General features: G+C 34.5%; 2 protein-coding genes across 2 annotated transcripts; both read left to right on the top strand.

Annotated features, from left to right (window-relative positions):
• Positions 1 to 2,993: 2,993 nt before the first annotated feature.
• LOC149013749 (1-aminocyclopropane-1-carboxylate synthase-like) lies at positions 2,994 to 6,550 on the top strand. Its single transcript, XM_089157812.1, has 4 exons — positions 2,994 to 3,223; positions 3,326 to 3,457; positions 3,659 to 3,819; positions 5,554 to 6,550. The coding sequence occupies exons 1-4, from the start codon at positions 3,041 to 3,043 to the stop codon at positions 6,548 to 6,550; spliced, it is 1,473 nt and encodes a 490-aa protein (XP_089013938.1). The 5' UTR covers positions 2,994 to 3,040.
• A 523-nt stretch (positions 6,551 to 7,073) lies between these two features.
• On the top strand, positions 7,074 to 8,187 carry LOC149013750 (uncharacterized protein PAM68-like). Its single transcript, XM_089159202.1, has one exon. It carries the CDS (start codon positions 7,139 to 7,141, stop codon positions 7,688 to 7,690), a length of 552 nt encoding a protein of 183 aa, XP_089015328.1. The 5' UTR covers positions 7,074 to 7,138; the 3' UTR covers positions 7,691 to 8,187.
• Positions 8,188 to 11,631: the final 3,444 nt, after the last annotated feature.

Raw genomic sequence — 11,631 nt, forward strand, 5'->3', positions numbered from 1 at the left:
AAATTGAAAATAAAAATTTACCTGAGATTAAAATATACCTAAGTACTTAAAATATCCAAAGACAATAGCCATAAACATTCTTATCATTTATGCAGATTTTTTTGTATGATTATTTATTATTCTCAACCATGCATCTTGTATTTCTCAATAAAAAAAAGCAAATTTTTAGAGATACCCAAAGACAAAAGCATAGACATCTCAAAAATATATCAAATTAGCATAAATACCCTAAAATCAAATCTCTCTTAAATTTTCACAATGATACACTCTCTTAACAAATTATGTTAAGTCATGGTGAGATAATTTCATAATTCCTATATTACTCTTATCCTCTTATGACTTTACAATGTTGCCCCTAAAAAATTGAATCCTAACTGTCATTTTGTTTCTTCCTCCATGAATTCCTTCTTCCTCAATTCGTCATTTTATATTATATAGAATAATACAGCTAGGGATGTATTCGTCATTTTCTTTAACTAATTAGTATTTCTAACGGAAAAAGGGGTGATTGCAAATTTGGCATAGTTTTGGGGTATCTATGATTTTCACCAATTACCTCGGGGTGTTCCTAAAAATTTTCCAACAAAAATCATGCAAAATGTATTAATAAAGTATTTTTTTAAATTACCAGGAAAAAAAAAGAAACGAAGTACTCTTAAAATGCCTTAGATGAACATCAAAATTTTAAACATTTCTTTATGTTCACTTAATTCATTTGTATTCACCACTTCACATTATATAGTTTGAAATATTATTTATTTTTATAGTACATCCAACAACTTTATAACTAATGGTCACTTATAAGTATTACCACCTAATTAATTTTGACAAGTTCTACCAAATGTTCGAACTCTATAGATAGTATTATGCGACTTATTAGTAATTTTTTACATAAATCTAAAAACTAATTAATTATCCTTTTTATTTTGTACAAATTAATTAACATGCCATATATGTGAGATGTATTGCTCACCTTTTTTGTATTTGTTTTTTCCTCTCTTTTCTTCTTCTTCTTTCCCTTTCTTTTTTTTTTTTTTTAATAATAATAATTATTATTATTATTTAACCATTTGTGCATCTACACGTGAAAGTTTACTGGCTTATCTGTGAAAAAGAAAGAAAGAAAACAAAAATGGTGGGGGTTTTCTCACATTTATTTAAGTTAAAAAAAGAAGAAGAAAGTAAGAGAGTAGGAGAGCAACGACCCCCTTGGGCCTTGAGGGGTGGGGGTGGGTGGGGTGGGGGGAGATGCAAAGAATCTGGGTGGGTTAACCCACCAAACTCTAGAGATTTTTAACCTTGAGGAGCCAGAGGCGAGATAGTCAGCCATGGCATTCTCAGATGTTACATCTGGATTAATCCGATCCAGATCATCCCATCTTTACAAATTATGAGTGATCAGGGGATGTCACACACACACACATTAGACATATATACAGAGACACAATACTCTCCTGTTGCCATATCTTGGACATAAATGGAGGTAAACTAAGAATCTACAGTAGACAGTATACATATATGGGAGAATACTCATGAAACTACAAAACGAAGAAAGAATTTCTCCAAAATACATTCATGCCCGTGAGACACACAGCAGGGAAGGAACTTGCCAGGAACTGAGGAATTAAATTACCTAAGACTATTGTCTTATATTGAAAAAACAGGAAAAGACAATGAGATCTTTGCCTTCAATAAACCCACGCCACCTGCAGAGTTGAATGAAGAATAAGGTAGCTTTTGTAATGTAATCTTTCTTCTCCTTCTTTGTCCCAGTTTACAGTTAACTCAATTTCCATGACTTTTCTTCCTTAACTACTCTAATTCCTGAAAGAGAAAGAGAAAGAGAAGAATGTGGTTTTTTCTGTTCTTTTGACCTCGTTTGGTGATGAATAGACAAACAGTTTCATAATCAACTTTTCTGAGTTTCTCCCTTCCCTCATGGCTTAGAATCGTCTTCACTTGTGTACCACAACCTTTCTCTCACTTCGTCATCTCATTGATTTTAAGTAAGTCATTCAAGATGATGGCATGGCATGAGATAGTTTAGTTTTTAAGCCACTAACCCTAGAATCCATGGTTTCATGCATTCCGACCAAACCCAGAGTTGCACCATTCCTCTGGCCTTTTCACGTGTGGAGATGAAAATTGAATTATGCCGTGAACGTCACGTTAACGAAACCCATATTTCACGTGAGATTGAATTTGAAATTACTTTGAACCAAAAAAATAAAATTATATCTGTAACGTCCTTCACACATTGCTGCATGTCCGTCGATGTTCTGCTAAACTTATTCTAGTCGTTTGATTGGAATAGTCAACCACGTTAATGGAATTTGACTTTTACAAGTTATGATGCATCAGCTTGATGGTCTCTTTAAAGGAGCTCAAATATCTGCAGAAAATACAGTATGGACCACCAAATTATTCCTTGGCACAATGACAGCAAGTGATCAACAACTTAAAAGAAAAAAAAAAAAAAAAAAGTCCTAAGCAGCGTTGTTATTCATGATTCATCTACATCTAGTTAAAAGGGTTTCAGTTTTTCTAAACTAGTGAAAATTGAGATCCTTCATGGAAGGTTCACTTTGTATGAAATATGAAAAATTCTCAAGAGAACAAGTCCAATCTGAATTACTTCTTCGTAGCCACCATAAAAGGACTTCAGGCCACCATGAACAGACAGACTCACTCGTGAAATAATAAATCAGAAAATTAAAGATTAGTGGATGTATATCCATTTTAGCCTCCAGCAAATTACACGTGCCTTATGTTTTGAGTTGAATCGATGCATTGAAACTACTACTAGAAACATACTCTTTGTTAATTTGCTTGGATTTGAAGATTTGCCTCTCCTTTTTTGAATTCTTGAGCTTTGAAAAGTTCTTTTTCTTTGGCCAGTCACACCTGCATTTGTCTATAAATGGGAAAACGTTTCTGGGTTTCAGTAACCCATCTCTTTAGTTCACTGGTCGACCTACTCAGGGCCCATTGCAGTTAGTTCTCAACGCGCGCTCTCTCTCTCTAGCTTTACATTACATTTATGGATTTCAGTTCCAAGTCAAGTGATCAGCCACACAAGCAACTGTTATCCAAGATTGCAACTGGCCATGGACATGGCGAAGATTCCCCATACTTTGATGGTTGGAAAGCCTACGACAAGGATCCTTTCCACAAAACACAGAACCCTAAAGGAGTTATCCAGATGGGTCTAGCAGAGAACCAGGTTTGAACAAAACCCACTTCATCATGTTGAGTCATGGTTTAATTAATTTCCATGCATTAGTGCTAAAGTAATTAACGTTCTTGCTTCTCATTACTCTTGCAGCTTTGCTTTGACTTGATAGAAGGTTGGATTAAGAGAAACCCACAAGCGTCTATTTGCACTGAAGAAGGAATAAAAGAATTCAAGGGAATGGCAAACTTTCAGGACTACCATGGCTTACCAGCTTTCAGAGAGGTAAGCAAAGAAAGAACCTAAATTAATTCTTCTTCTATTATCATTATTCTGTTAGGTATTTGACAAAAGCTCTAAAACTAATTAATTAATGACACTAACTTGAATCAAGCCATTTGCTAGGCTGATTAGACATTACATAACATATTCATAATCTTATATATATCAGATGATCAAAGTTAATTTATTGATTCTGAATGACAGGCCATGGCGAAGTTTATGGGAAGAAGCAGAGGAGGAAGAGTGAGATTCGACCCAGATCGCATAGTTATGGGTGGAGGATCCACTGGAGCTAACGAGATGATCACCTTTTGTTTAGCTGACCCTGGTGATGCTTTCCTGGTCCCCTCACCTTATTACCCAGCGTACGTGTGTCTTTTCCTTCTTCTTCCATTGTTTTTAAGTTTTTAACTCGTGCTTTAATGAATAAAAAAAGGAGAGGTTAAAAGAATAATGTGGATTAATTAGGTAGCTGTGTTCATGATTAATTAGTGCATGAGAGATTAATCCCCCCTTTCCAAAAGAGAGAGAGAGAGAGAGAGAGATTAATCCCCCCACCCATGCAAGCGTTTTGTTGTAGTTCATAAGGTAAGGGCTTGAATTGCCAAAGTTGCAATGCGTTCAAAATTAAAATATAATTAAAAAATAAAATCCATCTTTAGTGGTTAAAGAAAAACTTAGAATGCTAATTAAGTGGAACTAAAATTTTGTTTGTACCATGTGGTCTTTTTCCTATCAATAGTCATTCTTTATTTTATCTTATTTAAAATAAATGAATACGTTGTGCTGTTAGGCGAAGCGGTAGAGTGCTGGCGAGAGTCCAGTAGCCGAAAGCATCACTAACATACGCTCTAACCCAGTACCATGGGGCACGTGAAATCCTGTGTGAATCAGCAATGACCATCTTGCGAAGCTAATTACTCCTAAATGATTGATAGTGAAGTAGTACCGTGAGGGAAGAGTGAAATAAAACATGAAACCGTAAGCTCTCAAGCAATGGGAGGAAACCAAGACTCTGACCGTGTGCCTGTTGAAGAATGAGCCGGCAACTCATAGGCGGTGGCTTGGTGAAGAGTCTATTTTTTGTCAAAAAAATAATTTAATAATTTTTTTCCATAATCAAATCATGAAATGAAAAATAAGTTTGCAAAATGAAAACTTGATAAAAAAAAAATAATATTAATAACGAAAATTGAGAATGGATCTTTACTTTAGGCTCTTTTTGTATCAATTATCATTCTCAATTATAAGGTTTTTCATTATTTTAAGTTGTTTGGCATCTATTATCAGTTTTATTTTTATATAAAATAATAGAAAAACTCCCAAAATCCATAATGAACTTTTGGTCTATTATGAATTATGGTGAGAATTTCATTCTCTTTATTTATGCACAAGTTTACTTAAAATTTTATGGTTAAGATGAGAGTAAAATAATCAATACACATTTTTTTATAAAAAACCATTTTTTCCCCCTCTTTTTAATCACTTGCTCACTATTATTTACTAATAATTTTTATTTTGACAACAAATTTATTTTTCATATCATAATTACTTTCAACAAAATTCACCAAACCATTAATATCATTCATGACCAATAATGAATTCTTATACCTATTTCTTTTAAATAGGCTTAATAGATAATGAGAACTGATACCAAAAAATGCCTTAGAAGTGAGAAAAAAAAGAGAAACAATAATATATAAATATTTTTATTTATTTATTTTTAATTTATTTATTATGATACTCTCAACATGTATTTAGAATTTTATATATTTCTTCTTTATAAAGTCTATTATGAATTTTGAAGACTTTTCTATTCTTTTAAAAAAAAATATAATTTAAAATAGATATTAAACATGTCAAAAAGAATGAAAAAGGTCAGGAAAAAAAAGGGCCCTCAGATTGTTCAAACAAAAAATATCTTCCGTTCATCAATTGTCAACTTGAAAGGTTGTCTAAAGGGGAAAGAAAATTTTGATATCCATTAATTGGAGGCTACTCCAAACTTCTTATATACAGAATGATTTATAATCTCGTCTTAAATGTTTTTCTTTTGGTGTGGTGTTTAAATTACTAAAAGACTGAGCATCCAATTGCAGATTTGATCGAGATTTGAGATGGAGAACAGGAGTGCAACTAATTCCCATCGTCTGCAAGAGCTCTAATGGTTTTAAAGTCACCAAAGCTGCATTAGAAGAAGCTTATGAGAAAGCCCAAGAAGCCAACATCAATGTAAAGGGAGTTCTCATCACCAACCCATCAAACCCTCTAGGAACCTTCATGGACAGAGACACACTGCAGACCCTAGTAAGCTTCATCAACAAGAAGAACATCCACTTAGTCTGCGACGAGATATATGCAGCAACAGTGTTCAGCCAACACCAATTCATAAGCATTGCAGAGATAATAGAGGAAGATGGTGACTGCAATAGAGACCTAATCCACATTGCTTATAGTCTCTCAAAGGACATGGGCATCCCAGGCTTTAGGGTTGGGATAGTTTATTCATATAATGATGAAGTTGTGAATTGTGCTCGTAAGATGTCAAGCTTTGGGCTTGTCTCCACACAGACACAGCACCTTATTGCATCTATGTTATCAGATGACAAGTTTGTGGAAGAATTCCTGGTTGAGAGTGCAAATAGGTTAGAGAAAAGGTATAATTTCATCAGAACTGAGCTTCGTAAGGTGAAGCTCGACTGTTTAGAAAGCAATGCAGGTCTCTTTTGCTGGATGGATCTGAGGAAGATGCTTAAGAAACCAACATTTGAAGAAGAAATGGCTTTATGGCGTGTGATAATTAATGAAGTTAAGCTCAATGTTTCACCTGGTTCTTCTTTCCATTGCTCGGAGCCAGGTTGGTTTAGAGTTTGCTTTGCAAACATGGATGATAAGACAATGGAAGTAGCTCTGAAGAGAATACAAGCGTTCGTGAGAAAACCTGAAGGAGAGGAAGTGGTTGCAGAAAGGAACAAACGCCCCAAGAAGGGCTTTAACCTTGGGCGTCTAAACAGCTTCTCACGAAGGCCGATGGAAGATATTATGTCACCAAGCATTTTGTCACCACACTCACCCCTTGTTAGTGCCAGGACATAAGGCCAAATCCTAGCATGTTTCCTCTCTTTTCTTTTCTTTTTTAGGGGTAAACTCGTAATTTGTCTGAAAGGAATGTATATATATTATAGTGTATACATTCTTTCATTCCTCAATGAGATTAATAATGTCATTTTATTTCATTTCATATGAATGTTCTCTTAAAACGATGTAGCTTTCAATTTTATTTTCAGCCATAATTTTGTTGAAAAAAAAAAAAAAAAAAAAAAAAAAGAAGAAGAAGAAAGCAAACAAGCAAAACACGGTTAAAGAATTTATCATAATTGGACAAAATTATACCGTGTTACTTTTTGTTCGTCTCTTATTTTAATAATAAATAGCAGAATAAATACAGTCAAAATGTAATTATATATATATGAACCTGCCAATACAAGATATACCCAAACCCACCGAGGCTGTTCAACTAATTACAGAAAAATGAATAGATAGAAATTCAAAATATCTCTCAAATTAAACAGGCAACTCATTTCAGCCATACGTTTTTTCTAGATAAGGTTATCGCATCTGGGTTCACAATCCAAATTACTTAGAAACATGGATGGGTAGCAGAACTGGAGCAGATAGCTTAACATGGAAACTCTGGTTTGTGTAGGATCTTCACCTCTCCATCTTAAGAAACCATCTAACCTAGTTCTGCTCTTCAACACCAAACACATTACTTTCAGTACTACTCAAAGGACACTGAAGCTACACGCACAGGCCAAAGGTTTTGGAGGAGAGTCGGTTACAGTACCTGAGAACAAGAGAAACGAAAGAGATGGTGTGAAGAACACAGGTAATATTAATGGTAGTGGTGATGATGATGATAAAGATAGTATCCCAGAGGTTATATTTGAGAGAATGTTAGTTCGGATCCTGTTCTTCGTGGGCTCTCCCATGGCTACCGGTCTAGTATTGTTGCAGGTATTTGATAAACTCAAGGAACAACAAATTTGGGATGTACCACTTTGGCTTCCTTTCTTGATTGCAACACTAGCCTTTGGAACGTCTGGGGTTGGCCTTGCTTATGGCACTCTATCTACGAATTGGGATCCAGAGAAGAAGGGTTCGCTTCTTGGGTGGGAAGAAGCTCAGCAGAATTGGCCTGAACTGTGGAAGGAGGATGAGAAAAACCAGAGATGATTTTTTCCAGATTTTTCTTACTTATTAAATCACTTAATTAACCTGTATTATTTCTTTTCTAGTAGCTGCTTTGCTGCTTTGCTGATTTGGGTGTAAGTATAGCTTCCACAGATCAAGAAAACATGTGGGTATGATTTCATACATAGAAATCTTCTAATGTCACAAATATCAATTCGATCTTAAATTCATATCTTGTTCAGAATCGAGATGAATAGAGATGGAATTTCTCTTCTTTTCAAATGAAAAGTAATGATTATTATATTAAGATAATCAAGAAGAAAATAAAATAAAAATTTTCAATTTGTGGGTGTCATCCTCATTCCTCACGTAGAGGCCATGCTAGTCTTCTTTGTATATCTCCGAAGAGACAAGAAGAAAAAACCCCTCAGGCAGAGAACGTAAACATAAGGAAATTTGATGGGTAGGCCCATTAAACTAAAGGATATCGCAACAAGACAACTAGTTTCACCCAAAAGATGATTAATTAGTGGAGAAAAAGGACAACTAGATAAGAACTAATCGGCCTAACCTGCCAAAATAATTTTATCCACAAATTCTACTTAGTGAGAAATGTTGCACACTAATAGGTTAAAAAACAGTTGGGAGGAAAGGATTTCAGTTACATGAACCGGGCAGGTTTCAGGAGGAAGAGAATGACAGGAGTTTGGACTTCTTTCAACCTCTCATTAAGATAGAGATTTGTACTTTCTTCACACTTCTCCACCATATATCTGGAGAGAGGTTCATCTCTGAGTTTAAACAAAATGAATCATACGTTAGATCTACCGAGATACCCCCTTCTTAACATGGCTATACATTTATTATACAAAAGTTTTACTTCAGACATGCAATGGATCTTTTGACAATTGAATGAAATCCGATTCACGAAATAATTTTATCCATGGACAAAATCGTTACGATAAATTAGGTCATAATGCTAAATAAATCATTACCACAACGTAAAGACTAAAGAGGAGAGGTCATAAGCGTTTATATTATAAAATAAAATTTTCATATAATGAAAAATGATGAAAAATATAAAATAAACCCTTAACATACATCTTTATATTGATAGAAAAGTGTAAGCGAATCATAGATCTATATGGCTAGAAAATTGAGACTCAAATGATATATATCATTTGTGATCTCTCATGACATCAACGTAAAAGCTAGTGGTCATATATTCAAATTTAGTCAAAGAAATTTTAGCTTGATCGTGTCTGGCCGTCCTCGCCTTGTTTTGTAAACACTAATCTCATTTCCTCAATCTTACCAAAAAAAAAATCTCATTTCCTCAAGAATTAGGCTAGAGAGTTTAATATTATTTATTAAATATATATATAAATTTGTGTAACCAATAAATATATATAAATGGGCGCATGACATGTGATGGAATGATGATGACATGGAACGTATTAATCTATTATCAGTTGTCCTTATATCGCGTGCTCTAGGCCCCTGTCAACCTTACCTCTAAATCAATTGTCCCAAATAAAGCCAAAGTTTGCTGATGTGGATGGAATGATCCACTTTTGGATGGGAAGATGCTAGCTAGCTGGCTACCTACTTGCTTGTGCCGTACCGATACAACGCTGAAAACCTAACCTCATGGGTACGTATATCTACCGATACGTATCGCTCTTTGTATTTGGAATTTTGGATTGAACCGATACAACACGGTTCTAAGGGTACTGATGAAAATATAAGAGTAAAACCGTCCGATCCACTCATCACATCGGTATCAACATACGATTAGCATGCATAAACTAGTCCAGACGATACGAACCGGTCAAAGTTGGCAGAAGCTCAAGAGAAGATTTTTTCTTGAATTTTATCCTTCCGCTTAAGGCTATGTTTGGATGTCCATATCGCAGGATACCCATCCCATCCCAAGAATCACTTTCTACTCAAAGCACTAATAACGAAGATCTCAAAGAGTCCCTAGCAGGCCATTTCGGCAGAAAGGTCAAACCGGGGTTTTAAAAAGGCAAAGGTGTTTTTTTAATACTGGAAATTAAATGTCGTCCCAAGGATTGAATCCACGATCTATCCACTGAAAAGTATGGATCTTTACCACTCAACCAACCCTGCGTTGACAAACCGGGTATTATATTTTATATAGGTTTTGGTCAGCTTTTAATCCCAACCCCATTTTTGACCGATCTAAGGTCTCCTTTTGTTTGGTAAATAAATTTCAACCAGCTTTTTTATAATAACATAAATCGAGTAAAATTGCTTCAACGCTAAATAGAGTAAAATTGTTTGGGTGCTGTGCATGAACGGTTGAGATGGAGCATCTATTTCTAAAAAATGTATCATCATACTTTTGAAAAATTAAAAAATCAAAATCAAAATTTCGCATCTCGACCTTTTCCAGTACAGTATTGTATAATAATTGCACAATACTGAAGTTGAACTTCAAATCGAGATTGTTAAGGGAAAGTCAGTTCAAATTCGTCTAAATGACTTTGATATCTTCTTCCAAGCTCACTTCTTTTGATTTCAACATATCAGGTCCGAGAAAGAAAAATCCAGGAAGCTTCAACTTGCGGAGAAGAAATCCTCCAGACTTTGCCGTTCATCTTTGACTTATATCATAATTCTTTGACAAATTTCAGTCGATAAATAATTGTTAAGTTGAAAACTTCAATACATCAGCATTGGAGGAGGTGGCTGTTAAAGGGTCAGAGTCAACCCAAGGCATTCCGTCAACAAACACAGTGGATGGACGGTGGGCAAGCCACCATCTTGTTTGGCACTGAAAAGGAAGACTCATAAAAGAGACATTCTAGTCTTTGGATGAGCTGATTGAGTCTTCAACATTAAAACCTATTAATTTTAACCCAATGACTTCTAGAAATGGAAAGACCTTTGAAAGCTCTCAAGCTGAATTCTAAGTCTCTCTCAATATTCTTGGATATCAAGTCTTCACAAAATTCCTTTTTCACCCAAAACCAAAACTGAAATGATTTCAGAACACCCCCAGAAGAAAAAAAATTGAAATAATTTACTCTAATCAGCATCAAAGATGACCTTACAAATTACCATCAACACAATATCTCTGAAAGCGAGAACAAAAGATTATTAAGAGCCACATGCATCAACCCTGTTGTCCTTGTATGGAATCTAATAATGGTGACCCTGTTTGCTCCTTACTTCAAATAAATCCAAACACTTCAAAAAAGCCTTTGGTGAGAACATGTCTCAAATTCTTTTCAAACAGTTCTGTATACAGTAACTTTGTCTACCAAAAAATTGATAAAAAAACAAAAAATTTTACAGTAAATTCCCATATATGTTTCTCTAATTTGATTTCCACCATGATGGCTATACTTGAATCCACAAATAAATCCAAACACTTCAAAAACGGTGAGAACATGTTTCAAATTCTTGTACTTATGCCTACTTTTCAAACAGTCTTGTATACAGTAACTTTGTCTACCAAGAAATTGATAAAAAAAATAAATTGTTTACAGTAAATTCCAATATATGTTTCTCTAATTTGATTCCCACCATGATGCCATGCTTGAATCCACCAAAGATCATAATTTGATTAGATTCCCAAGTTGGGTGACCCTTCAGGGATCATGATCGGAATTAGAGAGGTCAAACAGCAAGAAGATTTACCTCTCATCTGGGCTTGGGAAGTCTTTCCACCATGCATGGACATTGGACACTCTCATTTGAATTGAAATAATTATTTATTCCAAGTAGGCTTTCATATATGATCCAACTGAATAGTTTTATTATTTTATGTCAGAATTAACTGTTTAAGATTCCATCTTGGATATTGACTATTGACAAAATGTTAAGCACAATGTGCACCTAGAATAATTTTATTAATATCTACAGATGTGGATTGAAATAACAAAATAATATAATTTACTCAACCACTCTTTATTTTTATTTTTTTTATCTTGCGGCACTTATATAAAAAATGA

This window comes from Hakea prostrata, chromosome 6, assembly GCF_041222555.1.
Source record: "Hakea prostrata isolate BN-2017 chromosome 6, UWA_Hpros_2, whole genome shotgun sequence".
Lineage (NCBI taxonomy): Eukaryota > Viridiplantae > Streptophyta > Magnoliopsida > Proteales > Proteaceae > Hakea > Hakea prostrata.

What these genes read in the sequence shown, in the direction of transcription:
- LOC149013749 (XM_089157812.1), top strand. Translation starts at nt 3,041, where the DNA reads ATGGATTTCAGTTCCAAGTCAAGTGATCAGCCACACAAGCAACTGTTA. An exon ending in TGGGTCTAGCAGAGAACCAG is followed by an intron (nt 3,224 to 3,325) that starts GTTTGAACAAAA and finishes TTACTCTTGCAG; the next exon opens with CTTTGCTTTGACTTGATAGA. An exon ending in GCTTACCAGCTTTCAGAGAG is followed by an intron (nt 3,458 to 3,658) that starts GTAAGCAAAGAA and finishes TCTGAATGACAG; the next exon opens with GCCATGGCGAAGTTTATGGG.
- LOC149013750 (XM_089159202.1), top strand. Translation starts at nt 7,139, where the DNA reads ATGGAAACTCTGGTTTGTGTAGGATCTTCACCTCTCCATCTTAAGAAA.